General features: G+C 43.9%; 1 protein-coding gene across 1 annotated transcript in view; it reads left to right on the plus strand.

Annotated features, from left to right (window-relative positions):
• Positions 1-17552, plus strand: part of KLHL6 (kelch like family member 6) — a 57360-nt gene that overhangs the window by 20923 nt on the left and 18885 nt on the right. Inside the window, exons 2-3 of the mRNA XM_032407084.1 lie at positions 1074-1239; positions 16713-17162. Of these exons, the coding sequence (XP_032262975.1) occupies positions 1074-1239; positions 16713-17162 (616 nt within the window). The remainder of the gene's footprint in view (positions 1-1073; positions 1240-16712; positions 17163-17552) is intronic.

Genomic DNA, 17552 nt, shown 5'->3' on the forward strand with positions numbered 1-17552 from the left:
TGCCCCATACTCTTGCATCTACTTCCCGTGTTTATTACCTGGAAGTCCTATTCACAGTTGTCACATAGCAACATTTTCCTTCTCCATGAGCAGCGATCCCTGGCCAGCACAGCACTTTGTAAGTCTTTTTGACCCTTGTAGACTATTATTTGTGCATATGTGTCCCTGCTATGGGCTAGGGGAGAGACTGTCTGTATTAGCCAGCCTGGGCTGTCATAAAAAAATACCATAGACTGGGTGGCTTCAACAACAGAAATTTATTATATTTTCACAGTTTTAGAGACTGAAAGATCAGGGTGCCAGCATGACCAGCATCTGGTGAGGACTCTCTTGGCTTACAGACAGCCACTGTGTGCTCACACGGCAGAGACAGAGTTTAGGTGTCTCTTCCTCTTCTTTTAAGGACACCAATCCTATTGGATTAGGACCCCCCTCTTACAACTTCATTTCACCTTAGCTATCTCCTAAAAGCGCTATCTAAGTTGGTGGGTTAGGGCTTCAATATATGAATTTTAGGGGGACACAATGAAGTCCAGAGACTGCTTGATATTTAAATCCCTTTCAGGATTTTGAGCCCCAGCTGGCCAGGCCTGGGTGTGGGGACAGCCTCCAGGCCAGAGGAAGGCTGGAATGAGGACTGAGAATGAAGTCAGAAACCCTCTTGTGGGGTACCTAGTCATTAAAAAAGTACAGATAAGGCCTGAGCAGGGGAGGGGCCCCACAATGCTCCCAGAAGAATCTCCAGCACTCTGAGCCATTGAAGTAGTTCTTTGGGCCAATAAAGTAGTTCGAGATCCCACCAGCTTGGCCAGTAGGGCTCCTACTGTCCCTTCAGATCTGGGACTGCTGTAGGGACCATAGGTGGGCACAGCAGAGCAGGACAGTTCTGTTTGGTAAGTTTCGATTGAATTTCTGATGCGTGCTGGGTATTGGAGGAACAGAGAACAATCATCCTGGGTCCTGACCTTAGGAACCTCGCAGTTCCATGGGGGCAGATGGGTGTGAGGGGGGATCTATTTTGACCTAGAACTAAGAATCACGGTAGGACTCACATTCACTCATCTTTCTTCCAGGGCCATGTTCTGCAACGATTTAAAGGAAAAGTATGAGAAGAGGATCATTATCAAAGGGGTAGATGCTGAGACCATGCACACTCTTCTGGACTACACCTACACCAGCAAGGCGCTGATCACCAAGCAGAATGTGCAGCGGGTCCTGGAAGCTGCTAACCTCTTTCAGGTGTGTGAACAGTCTCAATGCTCTCCTCTGGAGCAGGGGAAAGCAGCGACTCCTCAGAAATCTGCCTGGACTGGCTCCCAAGCTCATACCTGGCACACATATATACACCACACTCACACACACACTTAGCTGGGCCTCTACTTACTTGAAAGTCAGAAGAGACTCCTTTGGAAATTTCCTGAGAGGTGGTGAGATGCGGCATTGACTTCTTAATGCCATTAAGCCAGGACAGCGTGGTGCCTGGAATCTATACTTGGTTCCTAACAGCAATGACTACAATTTGCTGAAGGCTAATTGGAGCCAGGGTTCCAGTCATCACTTCAATGCGTAACTTCTTTTTTTTTTTTTTAAGATTTTTAAAAATTTATTTGAGAGAGAGAGAGAGAGAGTGAGCAGGGGGAGAATCTCCAGCAGACTGTGCTGATCCCTGAGCCCGATGTGGGACTCAATCCCCAGGACCCCGAGAGCACAGCCCCAGCTGAAACCAAGAGCCAGATGCTCAACCGACTGAGACACCCAAGCACCCCTCATATATATAACTTCTAATCCTTAGCACAACCTGGGGAGATAGTTACTTCTCCCTACTTTACAGGAGGGAAGAGTAATAATGTACAGAGAGTGGGTTATTTGAACCCTGGCTTTCCAAGTCCAGGAGCTACATTTTTGCAGTACAACATGCAGTCTCTCTGGGAGCAGTGTCTAGATTTTGGGGCACGCAGGACCTTGCCTGGTCAGCACTTTGTGGTGGGTGTAGAAGAAGAGCACTTTCCATGAGGGTTATTACAGAAGATAAAAGAGAGAACCCTCGGGATTAAGTTTTATGGTTTCCGTTTGACTATGTTTGTTTCAATCCAATTACAATTATGTTTAGCTTCATGGAATAATTAGACCCATAGATTCTGTTGGTTGCATCCATAGTTATCATAGGGGCTCCATCCCCCATTACCATCTTTGCCTAGGTCTAAAAGTACACTTGAACTTGGTTTCGCCAGATTAAGCAGAGAGTGTCTCACTGAGGTTATTGAGATTTATGATAGAGTCCAGGGACAAGCCCAGTCATTCCCAGGGACTGGGACAAACATCAGATCTTGTGCATGGTTTGGGACTTTGGGAGGTGGTATCCTCTTGGATCCTCTGTAGGTCAGCAGTTAAGGGGAAACAAAACAAAGTCTGGGAAGGTGAGGAATGAGGGGCCATGAGTCAAGACCATGGACAGTGGGATTATCTTTGTTGAAGCTGGAGTCTAGGCCGGATCTGTGGAGTCCAGCAAGGAGGGGAGAGTAGAAAGAGGGAGGAAACTCTATGAAACAGCACTGATTAGTTCCGAATAATTGTTTGCCAATTTTATTGTCTCAGTTTCTTCAGGGCATTTTCCGTCAGGGCTGGTCACGCCTTCTGGTGATGTGTCCAAGTCAGTTACCGCACCCCCCCCAACACACACACAAACAGCCTTCCCCCTTTCTCCCTCCTGACCTGCTTACCCCTTCAGCCTTACTAACCCGCAGGGGAATACTCTTCTTTCTGTGGAGGGAGGGACTCCGCAACCTCACTCTCAGCAGCCCTATCTCATCCCACCTCCCACCCCTGCCCGTACTGCTCCAACAATCTAACCTCAGGGAAATCCTTCCCTGATAGGGCCTCTATTTAGTTTAGCTTTTGCCTGGGGACTGTAAGACAGCTGCATGTATTCTACACTGGGTGTGAGGGTGTGGGAGTATTTACAAATCTTTACTTAGCCTCCTTATTTTCAGTATGATGTCCTCATGTGTCTTCCTCAATTTCTGGTGTCCCTGGTCCAGAACCTCTCTGGTCTGGTTTCTCCAGAGGATAAATCTTCTTTTCTAGTGGGAGTGGAGTTGTTACATCACAAGAGGTGGGGAGGAGTCCCAGCAGGCTTAAATTCTTCTTAAGGTGGAGCTGATACCACCCCTGGTATCAGCCCCACCTGCCCTGGCCTTGCTCTTTCCCTGGGACTTTAATATTCCTGCTTTCTGAGGTTCTGAGGGACAAACTCCTTCGTAGGCACTTGGTCTGACCTCTTTCCTCTCAGCAAAGCCATTTGCCAGTCTTCATAGTCTGTGGTTTGGGGTTACTGATAACTCCCAGTTTCATGGAGGAGGGAGTTTGTGTTTCTGTTTCTTGTTCTCCTTTCAGTTTTGGGTGATTTTAGTAAAAACTCTTTAGATAGTAAAGAGTTTTGTAATGTTGCAAATATTTTCCATTGGTTATTTGACTCATAATTTTTGGTTATGACTTTTTTTAATGTACAAAATTTAAAATTTGTGTTTCGTCAGATCTGTTGATCATTTCCTTGATGTTTTTTTGCCTTTGTTATGTGTTTTTAGAAAGACCTTCCCCGCTGCTTAAGTATATACTTATTCACTTATAATTTCTGTTAGTCTTGTTATATCCACAGTTTTGATACTTAAATTTTTAATGTATCTGGAAGTTATTTTGGCATTAAGTTTCTCCTTGTCCTCGTCCTCTTCCTCCCCCACCTCCTCCTCATTTTCTCTTAAGTGGTGAGCTTCAGTAGAGATTTTGGTTTTAATCAGAGGTGGAAGGAGGAGGAAGACAGAGACAGGATAGAGATAGAGCGTGCTCAGTTTATTATTGATTCCCCTATTCTGGTATTCCCTCACCTTAAAATTTTCCAAATCTCATTCACTTTCTAGGCAAAAAATACTAAGTTTCTCTTTGAGGCTATTTTACTCATTTTCCTATGAGTGTTAATGCTTTTGAAAACAAGAGAAGAGTGCTCTGGGCGTCTGGGTATCTATTTAACCCACTTTCTGATTTATGTTGCTTCTGGATGACTTGCTTTGAAGTCTTAGATGTAGAAAACTGGGAATATCTTCATGCTTGAAAGCACCACAAGGGACAGAAGTTTATAGGTTGTTGAAATCACTTTGTGGTTTTAAAAAAGTATTTATTCATTTGAATGAATAAAACATACCCTTGTTCCAAATTCAGAAAACAGAAGGGGGAACAGTGGAACATTTTGCCCTGTTCACTTTTGACCATGTCTTGCTGTCCTTCATATCCTATGCACAATGTGTATGTGCATATATCACTCCCACTCGTTGTCTCCAGTTTTTAAACATGAATGTTGGCACACTATACACCCTATTTTGCATGTTGCTTTTCTTGGCTTTACAATATATTTTGGAGATTGTTACAGATCAGTATGCATAGAGACTTTTCTTTCTTTTCTTTAAGGTTTTATTTATTTATTTGAGAGAGAGAGAGAGTGAGCACGAGGGTGGGGAGGGACAGAGAGAGGAGAGGCAGAGACTCCCAGGCAGATTTCCTGCTGAGCCTGGAGTCCGACCTGGGGCTCGATCTCATGACCCCGAGAGCACGATCCCAAGAGCACAACCCAAGCCGAAACCGAGTAGGATGCTTAACCGACTGAGCCACCGAGGTGCCCCTGCATAGAGCCTTTTTGATGGCTGCATAATGTTGTTGGGGTCTCCTGAGAAGTGGAACATGTCGAATTATCTTAATGATCTCTTATAAGGCAGAGTGGTAGAGTGGAAAGAACATGGGTGCTGGAGTCAGGCAGAACCTGGGTTTAAATCCCAGTTCAGTCATTTATTTGCTGTGTGGATGTGGACAGGTTATTTAGATTGTCTGAGCCTCAGCTTTCTTATTTGTAAAATTAGGATGATAACAATACCTATACCTACCTTTTAGGGAGAGTTATTATGAGGATTTAATGAGATGCTATTTGTAAAATGCCTGGCACATAATAGATGGATAGAATTTTCTTCCCATCATTTGTGCAGTAATTTTAACTTTACTTCGGGCAATTTGTACCTTAAGTAAACTGGGCTGACATTGAGCTGTGAGAACATTTTCCTATGCCATCCCTAAATCTTTGCTTTTACCTGGATTAGAATTATAAGAGACCATGATTTAAAGTTTTGTTTTATCGGGTTCATATGACACTTGGTTAGTAGAATGAATTGGACTGGTGCTATATTTAATTAACTCAGGATTATAGATAGAGAAAAGTGTGCCAGAGTTGGCATTTTATCTTGTTATTTTAGAACATCCACAGAAGCCGATACCACCTTTGTGGGACTGAAATCAATGGGAATCAGAGTATCTTGGTGTTCTCTACCCAATCCGGTGGTAAAGGTTTTTAGTTGTCACACCATCGCTGATCCTCAGCTGTTCCCTCACTTTCTTCTTCTCTTTTCAGCTCTCTTGCTATTATCCATAGATTGCTTCTATGCCAGAATTTCCCAGTCCAGAAAGAGATCTTTTGATTGACCCAGCCAGTCACCACTATTGCTGTTTGAAAAGAGCTTTCCATGCGAGGCAACTTCATGAGTTGCTGACCTCATGAAGACGGCTAACCCTGGGGTCAGTTACCATTACCATTGTCAGTTGTCATTGGTCCAATCATCTGTGCCCAGGGTGGGACAGTTTCTTTTAGGAGGAAAGTTAGTGTGGGCAGGTACTGAATGAACTGCCCATGAGAGGAACTTTGCAGTAATCTAGCCATAATTTATTGGTGAATTATGGGGAGAAATGTATTTTCTCCAAGTAGTTTCTAGAAAGGTAAGAGTAAGAAAAGCACCTACAAGGAAAGGCCTGAGTGACCCTTCACATGGGAGGCAGGGTTTTTGAGATGAATGTCATCCAGTGGGCCCCGAGAACTTGCCTTAGCTGGAACTTCAGGCTCTTGAGTTCTAGATGAGCAAGGCAGTCAGAAACTGTAGAGACTATAGACCTGGGACAATGGCTATAAGAACTTGGTAAGATTCTTTAGTTTTGGAGAACTGCCGTGTTCGTTTGGAGAACTTTGTCATATTCATTACTCTCATTTTTATTATTAAAAACTCATGAAAGAATATGGACTTGTGAGTTTATCAGCAGGGCAGCAAAAGGTGTGAGGTCAGGGAGACCAGCTCACCCCTCATTTAGTTTTGGGACAGAGGATGCCTAAGATAACAGAACAGCTGGTTAGAAGAAGGAGCTTAGAAGCTGAAAAGAGATCAGGCTGAGTCCTGAGGGCTGACATGAGGAAGGAAAGGGGGGCTGCCAGAGTGGGAGCCTGGTCATCTGGCTGGGCCTGAGAAGACACAAGCCATGACATGCTCTGGGCTGAGATCTGTATGGACGAGGTAGCCATGTGGTCAGTGGTTGACCCTGATGGCCTGGGTTGGCTTCTTGGCTTGCTCATAGTACATAAATCATAGTACATAAATATTTGTTGAATCAATGAAGGCGTGCGTTGCTCTTGTTCATTACTAGCTGAATATGAGGACTGCCTCAGAAACTGCTCAAGACCCCATGAAAATTTGCCCGACTTGCCTTAAGAGGACACTAAGAAGCCCATTCCTGGCTTTAAGAAATGTGGGCTAGTAGAGGAAGAAGTATTCCACAGGTTAATACTAATAACTACTTCATTTGTAAGCACCTACTAAGTGCCAGGCACCTAGCAAAAGCAGATCTCATCACTGCAAGTTACAGATGAACCTCTGTTGTCATTGACAGGGACCCACAGATTGTATGGACCCAACATCAGAGTAGTCAGTTGATCCAAGCAAGGAAACCAGCCCAACTATTTCTTTGCTGCTATCTAAATAAAATCCATCTGTTGACCGAAGCACCCTCTCCCACGCACCCCTTTGTCAACCAATGTTACTGTGTGGCCACTGTAAGTGATAAGACATCAGGGTTAATATCCTGGTCCACACGGCAGTGATAGTTTTGCTTTTCAGAGCATTCACTATGTGGCAACTCTTGCCTGTACCGTTTCATTTAAAATGAGGTCAGTATTTTTACCCCCAATTTAAAGATGGGAGAAATAAAAATTCAGTGATGTAAAGTAAATGTTCAAGGTTTCATGGCTAGTGAGAGAGGAGCCTGAATTTCACTCCTGTCTGCTTATGCTAGCCTGTGTGTTCTCCACTCCACACACTGCGTCCATCTCTCAGCATGAGGCCTGAATCAAGCCATGATCCTAAAGGCAGCTGGGGCCGTCAGCAGCCTCAGGGCTGCCCAGTGGAAAATTCTGGGAACCAGTGGGGCCCTGTAACTGTGTCAGGGGGCAAGACTGGCACAGCTGCCACCCCTCATGCCTAACTCCCTCTGGGGAAACTGGGACACTTGGGGCCACCAGGTGTCCCCATCTCAACAGTGAGCCTGCTGCTGTCCAAGCAGCGTCTCTTTAGTCTTTACAGTTCTGTGTTTAATCTCAATGGTGACTCTTTTTTATTTTTAGGTATAACATATTTAGTAAAATGCACACATCTTAAGTGTATAGTTTTTTATTTTTTACATGTGTTTGCAACCATGTAACCTCCACCCAGATCAAGCTCCAGAACATCCCTGGCATCCCAGAACACTCTCTTTAGAATCCGGGTTGCTTATATAATTACAAGGGGTGTTTACAGAATGCTAGGACATAGTAGAAAGAGGCATCTGGCCCAGGCTTACCATGGTTATTTGCATCATTGGTCCATGCTGGCACCTGCTGGAACATCTGTGTTCCTATCAGTCTCTCTCTGATCATTGACACCCCCGCCATCAGCTGAAAATTCTCAGGCCCACCTGGTTCTGGCCCTCAGTCTTTGTGGGTCACTTTGCATTCTCTTTGTCCCATTTGCCAGGCCTCCTCAGGTCTGCCAGTCCCCTCTGCAACTTCTGTGTCCCTCTCAAGGACACACAAGAAACTTTCATTTGCTCTCCTGTGCCAGTCTGGAACTCTAGGGAACTTGGAGCGACTGGCATAGACCCCCTTTGTCTAGAAACAACACATTCTAGCTTCTCTTCTGTGGCCACTCTGCTGGACTGCTGCTTTTCTGATTTATTTTGGCAGTCCAGGCACACATTCTTTTGCTCTCAGATCCACAACCTCTAAGGAGCTTTTCGCATCTCCCTTACTCTAGAGTTTGGCCTGAGTTGGGAGGCAGAACATCGTCTCAGGGACCCACACCTGCTTCTCACTCTACTACTAGACTCTTTCTCCTCTTTCTTCCTGGCCTGGGAATCATTGTTGGAAAAGCTGGCTCCTACATTATCATCCATTCTCCTATATCTACTGCTTTGATATAAACTTTATGCCTGGACTCTTTGGTATTCTGGCTTTTCCACTTCAAAGGGCCCAGTTATTACCACTAATTGATGTTTTAAAACTATTTTCCTACTATAGTTCTGAAAGTGTATTTAGAAACTTAAAAACCAAAATTGTATTCTTCTGTCTATCCTATTACCCCTTCCCTGGATATGAAAGCCTGAAATGGCCTAGTTGCTGCCTGTAGGTTGTAGAATATAGGAAGTGAGATATGGGTTTTAGTTGTAATGAAAACCCAATTTGCTACCAGATTCTGACTTTTACTTCTACCTAATTACCACAAATTACTAACCATTTTCTATGTGCAAGGTACTTTATAAGAAACTATCACGGGGAAATAAAGATAAAAGTTACAAATGTAGATCACATTTATTTAACCATTTATCGTATTCTTTCCCCTACATGATCCCATCTGATGTTGACAATATTTCTGTGAGTGGGCTGGCCAGGGAGTGCCCTCACAGTGAAACTGCAAGGTGGGCTTTATTATTCTCAACACTTTCCAGAAGAGGAAACTGTGGCTCACTGAGAGTGAAGCTATGATCTCGGGCCTAAACCCAGAACTTCTGACCCCCATACTGCCACCCACCACTACACCCAAAGCCTCAAAAGCAAGGATTTCCACTGAGCTTTCAAACCACAGAGCAATCCAGCCAGACCCCAGGGCAGAGTGTAGGAGTAGAAAAGAGTTCTGGGTCTGAAGGAGGTGGCATTGAACTGGACTTCACAGAATGGGTAGGATTTTAACAAATGGCAGCTGGGTTGGAGGAAACGTATTCTAGGCAGAGAGAATTTGTAAGCAGAGACTTAAGTTTCCACGTTCTCTACCTGCTACCTTACCTATTACAGCTGTCTGCTCATGGATCTGCTTCTCAGGACTTGGCTTTGCTTTAGATGCCCTACTGCTTCTGTGCCCACCCCCCTGACCTCCCAGATAACCCATATCCTGAGCATCAAACATGTCCCAGACACAGTTATTCCATTTAGTCCCTCCCTGGCTTTCATCCTATCCCTGGGCTGAGTCACAAAGCTCCAGCTGTGGCCCTGGCCCGTTGAATCTTTGTATGGCCCATGTGGTTCCCCCTCACCCCCATTGTGTGCTGCTGGCCTGTTGGGGGCCCCACTGGCTCCTCTGCAAATTCAGGGGCTGTCTGTTGCCAGAATCTTGACCAAACTTCCCACACCCTTTCCTTTCCCTCTGATTCCACTTCTCAGGTCAGTCTATCTCTACAGTTGCATCAGTCCCCCAGCACCTACCCCACCTTAGTGAGTGGGCCTTTTTCAGGTTTTGTTCCCTTCCTGCCCACCCCACATAGCTTTCAGGGACTAGCAGACCCCTCAGCCAAGTCTAGAGCAAGGACTGAAAGTTTGGAGGGAGCAGAGGACATCCTGGAGGTAGGGGGCACATATTCCCATTGGTCTGAAATAGATGTATCACCTGAGAAAGAGGGAAAGGGGCAGGGTTAGAAGATTAGGAATAGTAGTAATTTACAATTTTTAAGTATGAAGACTCCTCTTTTTTGGGGTGGGGGAGCAGAGAATCTTAAGCAGGCCCCACACCCAGAGTGGAGCCTGATGCGGGACTTGATCTCATAACCCTGAGATCATGACCTGAGCCGAAATCAAGTCAGATGCTTAACCGACTGAACCAGCCAGGTGCCCCTGAAGACCCCTCTTTAACATCAGTACACACCCCATAGGAAAACAACTTTACTTTTTATAACTATTGTCTGAGAAGGAAAATGGTGACAAAAAATTTACTATGAATTCACAAACAGTTCACCAAAAAATCACAATTTCAAATGATTTTGACTTATTAATCTCATCAACAAATTATATACTCTTCACAAACACTGATTTGTTGGGGCTTGAAGGTAAGAATACCAGTGTCTTTACACACCCTTTGCAATAACTATAAAGTCACTTGGGGACTCTGGTCGATGGAATTGCTGATTTGGGCCAAAACAGGACTTCAGTTTTTCTGGAGTGGATTTGAAGGCACCTCTAGGGAGATGTGGAATTACACTGGTTAAGTCTGTTAAGACCTCATATTCTGGAAAGCATGAAGGGAAGCAGAGGAGGGCCAGTGGAGATGGGGGGCAGGGGGTCCATTCTCATTGAGGCAGACACTTCTCATGGGAACTGCAGCCACGTCTCAAGTGGTTTCTTTGATTGTATTTTTAGTCTCCCTATTTGAGAGTCAGGTGCCTGACTGTAACCTTTTGCTCACATGTCCCCTCAAACAGGAAGTTGGCTGTCTGTTGCCATTATCTGTCATCTCTCAGCTTTAATAAACAAGTTCATGGGTCAATGGGACAGGCTGAGAAAGAAAATTTACGCTAAAGTCCTAAGTAATCTTGAATATGAAGAAGCAAAAAGCATATATATTGTAAAGAAAACAATTTCTTTTTCCCATGACTGCCCTGCACATCAGCAGTTTCCCAGCCACTGGTTAGGATGCTGCTCTACACCCCTCACGTTCGGAAGTATTTCTTGAAGCATATTTTGGGGGAAGTGTAGGCAACTTGGAGATTCTCACTACGCTTGTCCTCATAAGGCTTCTTCAGACTCTCCTGGAAGTTTGTTAATTCAACAATGCGACAGTTACAAAGGCAGTGTGATGGCCAGTGAGAAGAGTGAGCTAGCCATGACCTCGAGTGTCATCTGTACCACCTATTGGCTGTGTGACCTTAAGCAATGCACTTAACTCTGAATTCTCTAATTCTTCCTCTGTGCAAATAGTTTGTACTAATACCTACCTTGTTATTACTTACTAAATAAAATATATTCGTTAAAAAAATAAAATTTATTCATTAAATAAAAAAATGGATGAGAAAGTGTCTAGCACAATTCTTGGTACATACTAGGTATCCAAAAACTATTTTCCTTCTCTCTCTTTCCTTCCCTTCTTTTGGCAGAATTTGTGCAGGTGCTGTTGGAAATAAAAACACAAGTATGACCTAGAATCTGCCCTTGAGATGCTTGACCATAGTACAAGGGAGAAATGTAATCTGTGCTCCATGGAGGGGCAGGTGAATTGCCCAGTGGAGCACAGAGGAGGGAGGAGTTGATTCCATGTTAGGCAACTGGAGAAGCCAAGAAGGAGAAGTGGCTCTTGAGAAAGAATCTCATGAATGGGTAGGATTTCTCCATGTCCTTTCCCTTCCCTTCTCTTTCATTCTCCTCTTTTCTTCTTAAGCAAGTACTGACCCAGAATTAAAAGTGTCCAGAGGCAAGGAAGGCTTAAAGCACAGTCTGGTTAAGACTCTCTGGTCCTGTCAGCCTGGCTCTCCCTCTTGTGTTGACTTTGTCCTCAGGTTCATGGATACTAGAGAGCAACTCAGTGTCTCCTGTAAACTCAATTTCCAGAAAACTGCCCCATGTGCAAACAGATGTTTGCACACCATTGTAGGAGTTCACAGACTCTGGAACCCATCCATCAGTCCCAGATTTAACACTCTAATGAAGAAAACAGCCTTGTGTAGACAAGGTGATGGTCATGGTACTCTTTCCCTTTTTTTTTTTTTTGAGGTTAACTTGAAAGAGGCCTTTTCAGTTGAAATTGGGGCAAACTGTCCTGAGTCTTTTCTTAAAAAGTGGAGCTCTGGAGTCAAACTGTCCTGGACAAGGAGAGCAGGATTTTAACAGATAGTGATGAGGGAGAAAGCTGGTCCAGGCTAATGAAACAGCATGAGCACAAAAAGGCACTGTGATAGGCGAGCTTAGGAATATTTGGGGAAGGTGAGCAGACAGGTCTTACTGTAGAAGGGTTCCATCAGGGAGAGTCCTGGTGACAGTGCACAGCTTGAGGGGTAAGAATAAGGCTATGTCTTCACTTTCAGGTCGTGGAATCACTGAACTTTGTTACATAGCATTTATCACAGTTATAATTTGACACTTGTGTGATTATTTGATTAATGTCTGCCTTCCCCACTGGTCTGTCAGGTCCAATGAGCACAGGCACTGTGTCTCTTTCTGCTCACCTCTGTACCCCCAACACTGGTTGATGGCCTCCTACATAACAGATGTTCAGTACACATTCTGGAAATTAACAGGTGGATGAATGAAGGAATAAATGATTTCTGGGTGGGGAGGGATACTTTGGATCAATGTTTCTAACAAATCTGAGCTCCAGTACTTGGTGTGATTCTCTTTCATGGTTTCCTTCTTTGCTCATCAGCAGTCATCAAGCAGGGGTAGGAATTAGCACCTTGTCGGCCAAGCCTTCCTTTGGGCAAATCAGATTATTGAAGCTCTCCTTGGTGAAGTGTGCAAATCATGGTTGACATCTGCCAAGCCCTTGTTCTGTGCACACACTGTTTGACCTGAGGTAGCTTGAAATGGTCTAAAAACATGTGTTTTTGGAATCAGATAAGACTGGTTCAAATTTTAGCTCTACCTCTTATTAGCTTTAAGTTTCTGAGGAAATTACCTCACTTCTTTGGATCTCCTTTCCTCATCTATAAAACAGGAATAACAATAAAAATCTACTTTATAGTGTTGTGAGGATTAAATTATCTGGGTAATATAAAGGGACTGGCATATAGGAGTTGTTGTTTTATTCTTTACATTTTATTTTATTTTCTCATTGTGTACTTGAAAATTGCAAGGAAGTATTTATTTTATTTTTTCTGATTTTAAAAGCAACCTCATTGGGGTGCCCGGGTAGCTCAGTTGTTAAAGTGTCTGCTTTTGGCTTGGGTCATGGTCCCTGGGTCCTGGGATTGAGCCCTGCGTCTGTCTGGCTCTCTGCTCATCAGGGAGCCCGCTTCTCCCTCTGCCTGCCACTCCCCCTGCTGGTGCTCTCTCTCTCTCTCTCTTGCTCTCTGATAAATAAATAAAATCTTAAAAAAAAAAAAAGCAACCTTATATGGGGGCGCCTGGGTGGCTCAGTCGGTTGGACGTCTGACTCTTGATTTCGGCTCAGTTCATGATCTTAGGGTCATGGGATCATGCCCCACTTTGGGCTCTGCACTGGATGTGGAGCCTGCTTGGGATTCTCTCTCTCTCCCTCTCCCTTTGCCCCTGCACCCTCCCCCTGCTCCTGTGTTCTCTGTCTCTCTCTTGCAAAAACATAATAATAATAAATAAAATAAAATAAAAACAACAACTTCATGCTCAGTGTAGAACATTTGTTCTAAACAGCAAAGTCTAAAAGACAAATTAATAACTTTATAAAACTGCATTTGAGATAAATGTGGATAGCATTTTGACATGTTACTTTCTAGTGTTTTCTCCATTCATGAGAAACTTTATTTTATTTATTTATTTCTATAAGAAACTTTATTTTAAATAGAGAATTCTGTCACATGGCACACAAAGCAAGGGAGTACAAATAGATGAACAGTGAAAAGTAAGTCTTGCTGGGGCGCCTAGGTGGCTCAGTTGAGCATCTGCCTTCGGCTCAGGTCATGATCCCAGCATCCTGGTATCAAGCCCCGCATCGGGCTTCCTGCTCAGTGGGGAGTCTGCTTCTCCCTCTGCCTGTGGCTCCCCCTGCTTGTTCTCTCTCTCTCTCTGTCAGAAAAATAAATAAAATCTTTTAAAAATAAGAAAATAAATAAATAAATAAAAGTAAGTCTTCCTTTCTACCCCGACCCCAGCTACCAGTTCCCCTCCTCAGAGACAACCACTGTTACCAGGTTCTTAGGTGGCCTCCCAGTGACAGTTTACATATTTAGAAAATTTATTAATTTTCATATCATCTTCTTCTCATGCAAACACTGGAATAGTGTACCTGCTGTTTGCACTGGAGGCTGCCACAAAAGTGAGTTCCCTTTCAGTGCTCATAGACACCGTGGGCAGAGCCACAGAGGGCTCTGGTGACAGGTTCTGAGGGCTCAGCAAGTCTTGGTCTCGGTTGTATATTTTTACTCTTTGAACTGAAAATCTGCAAACAACTGAACAGGTGTTAGAATTCTCAGTCTCAACCGTTTCTACTGTTGCTCATGCGAGGAGTAGATCTGCAGGCGATGGCTGGGGCCAGCAAACAGGGCGGTCTGAGGCCAAATTCAAGTTTCTCCAGCATTTCATTGACCCTCAGTCGATGTTTTCTAAACTGACAACTGGAATGAGTGTTCTGACATGGAAAGATAATATGTTGCAATTGGCATTGACCCAAAAATCCTAGAATGCTCTGGAGTGAAGGCCGGAGCCTAAATCAATATGGTTCACTCTAAGACCAGTCCTACTCCCACCCCCACCCTTCAGGCCTCACAACCCTGCTACCTTCAGCTCGTCACTGGAGTGTCTCCTCTGCAGGTTACACCCCATTGGATGCAGGTCTGTCCCATCCAAACTCTCACTGGGCTATCTGACTGCCTTCAGACTGGCCCTACCCACCAGGTCCTCTCCACTCAGCCTTCCTTTTTCCCTCCTGTTAATTAATTCATCAACCCAAGAACACTGAGAACTTGACCCATTACTGGCCCATGGACAAGGAAGGGGAGATAGGAAGTTAGACTTGTTCAAAGCTAAGCTCCAGAGAGCAGTGAATAAGAATGAACTGATACATTTGAATATTGTACACCTTAAACTAATATAACACTGCATGTGTTACCTTAAAATAAAAAAAAAAGAATGAACTGATGCATTTGAGACACCTCATCTGTAAAATGAATATTAAATAATATAATGGATATGACAGTGCTTTGTAAATGGTTAAGTGCTATATAAGCATAAGGGACTCATATTTTTATAAGAATGATGATAATTTAAAACTAAGATATGGAAACCAACAATTTTACAAATGAATTTTTAACTTACAAAAGTGCTATTTATTCATTTTAGAGGATTTTTAAAGTATGTTTAAAAAGTAAGGGAAATTCTCAGAGTCTTATTAGAAAGTGTGGTACCTTACATTATTTATACACTATCTTCCCTTTCTATCCCTATGGGACTGTGTCTATGGGAGGATTATTTTTCCCTTGGCAACAAACTTTGCCACATGACTTACTCTGGCCAATTGAGTGTGAGTGGAAATGGCACATGCAACTTCCGAGCTGAAGTTTTAAGAGCCTTGATGAGGCTCTGCCATCTTTTTTCTCTTCCTGTCACATCTCAGCTCAGGGCTTTTCTGTCATCCTGGGTCTTGGAGTGAAGACCCCTGTAGGACATGTAATGCGAGTGAGAAATAATTATTTATTCTTGTCAGCACCTGAGATTTGGGGGTTATTTGTTACTGCAGCATAAGTTGTCCTAGGATACTGATATACCGAGATATAATAACTGTTAATATTTTGATGTATATCCTTCAGTCTTTTTTCTATGCTAATATTCTATATATCTTTTTTTAAGATTTTATTTATTTATTTGACAGAGAGAGAGAACACAAGCAAGGGGAGTGGGAGAGGGAGAAGCAGGCTTCCCACAGAGCAGGGAGCCCAATGCGGGGCTTGATCCCAGGACCCTGGGATCATGACCTGAGCCGAAGGCAGACACTTAACGATTGAGCCACCCAGGCACCCCAATATTCTATATTTTTTATAAAAATAGGATCATAATGTACCTATGATTTTGTGAAGTGCTCTTCTCATTTCATCTGCAAATATTTTAGTATATATCTCTAAAACACAAGGATTCTTCTTTAAAAAAAAAATTTATTTATTTGACAGAGAGAGACACAGCGAGACAGGGAACACAAGCAGGGGGAGTGGGAGAGGAAGAAGCAGGCTTCCCGCTGAGCAAGAAGCCCGATGCGGGGCTCGATCCCGGGACCCTGGGATCATGACCTGAGCCGAAGGCAGATGCTTAACGACTGAGCCACCCAGGCACCCCAACACAAGGATTCTTCTTGAAACATAATCATAATACCATTATCACACTTAAAATGAACACTAATCCAAATAAGGTCCAGACTTTGCACGAGGTTGATGTGTCTCTTACATCTCTCTTCATTTCTAGGTTCCTCCTCCCCATCTTTCTCTCTCTCCTTTACCCCCTTGTGATGTATTTGTTGAAGAAACTGAACTGGTTTTTCCGTAAAGTTTCTCACAGTCCAGATTTTGCTGATTGTATATTCCCATGGTGCCATTTAACGTGTTCCTCTTTCTGCTATATAAGCATAAGGGACTCATATTTTTATAAGAATGATGATTTCTTGTAAATTGCTGATTAAATCGAGAGGCTTGATCAGATTCAGTGAACAGATATTTAAACTCAATACATTATGAGCATTTTCTATATCATTTAATATTCTTTTACATGTCATATTAATGACTACAGAGTTGCCAAAAATAAGAATGTACATCATTTCTTTAGCTGGTCCCCTACTGTCAGTCATTTGGATTGTTCTAATTTTTTGCCACCACACACGACTTGCTGATAAGGCTCCCTATGGACTAATGGTTTTCTGGCCTGATTTGCCTCCCTTCTGTTCTCTTAGTTCCTGCGGATGGTGGATGCCTGTGCCAGCTTCCTAACAGAAGCCTTGAACCCCGAAAACTGTGTTGGAATACTGAGGCTGGCGGACACACACTCCTTGGACAGTCTGAAGAAGCAGGTTCAAAACTACATCATTCAAAACTTTGTGCAGATTCTGAACTCTGAGGAGTTCCTTGAACTTCCTGTGGATACTCTGTACCACATCTTGAAGAGCGATGACCTCTATGTAACTGAGGAGGCTCAGGTGTTTGAGACTGTGATGAGCTGGGTCCGGCACAAACAGTCAGAACGACTCTGCTTGCTCCCCTATGTCCTTGAGAATGTGCGCTTGCCACTTCTGGACCCGTGGTACTTTGTGGAGACGGTGGAGGCAGATCCTCTTATCAGACAGTGCCCAGAGGTCTTCCCGCTGCTTCAGGAAGCCAGGATGTACCACCTTTCAGGCAATGAGGTGAGTTGATGAGCGACCCTGTAGTTAAGCAGCAAAGTAGAGGAGTCAGCAGCCTCACAGAAATATAGATGAGGCTGGCTTACCAATCCTTAGGAACGGCATGGAGAAGAAGACGCTGCACTGTTCATGGTTTGAGTCAGGCAGTTCCAGAAGCCCTGGATTTCTGATCTGTAAAATGGGGCTGATACCACATTATAAACAGCTACTGAGAGGACTGAGTGAGATAGGAAACCACTCAGCACATCCTTCCTCTTCCCAGTGCGTAGGGTGGAGGTTGATGGGGGTGACACACACAGGACAGAATGTGCCCTGTCCGGTCGCCATCCGATAGGAGTACCGCTTTCCTCGTTTGCCCGCTCTGGAGAACCACGAGTCTCTTGGATAGTCTGT

Source organism: Phoca vitulina, unplaced genomic scaffold (assembly GCF_004348235.1).
Source record: "Phoca vitulina isolate PV1807 unplaced genomic scaffold, GSC_HSeal_1.0 scaffold8, whole genome shotgun sequence".
Classification (NCBI taxonomy): Eukaryota; Metazoa; Chordata; class Mammalia; order Carnivora; family Phocidae; genus Phoca; species Phoca vitulina.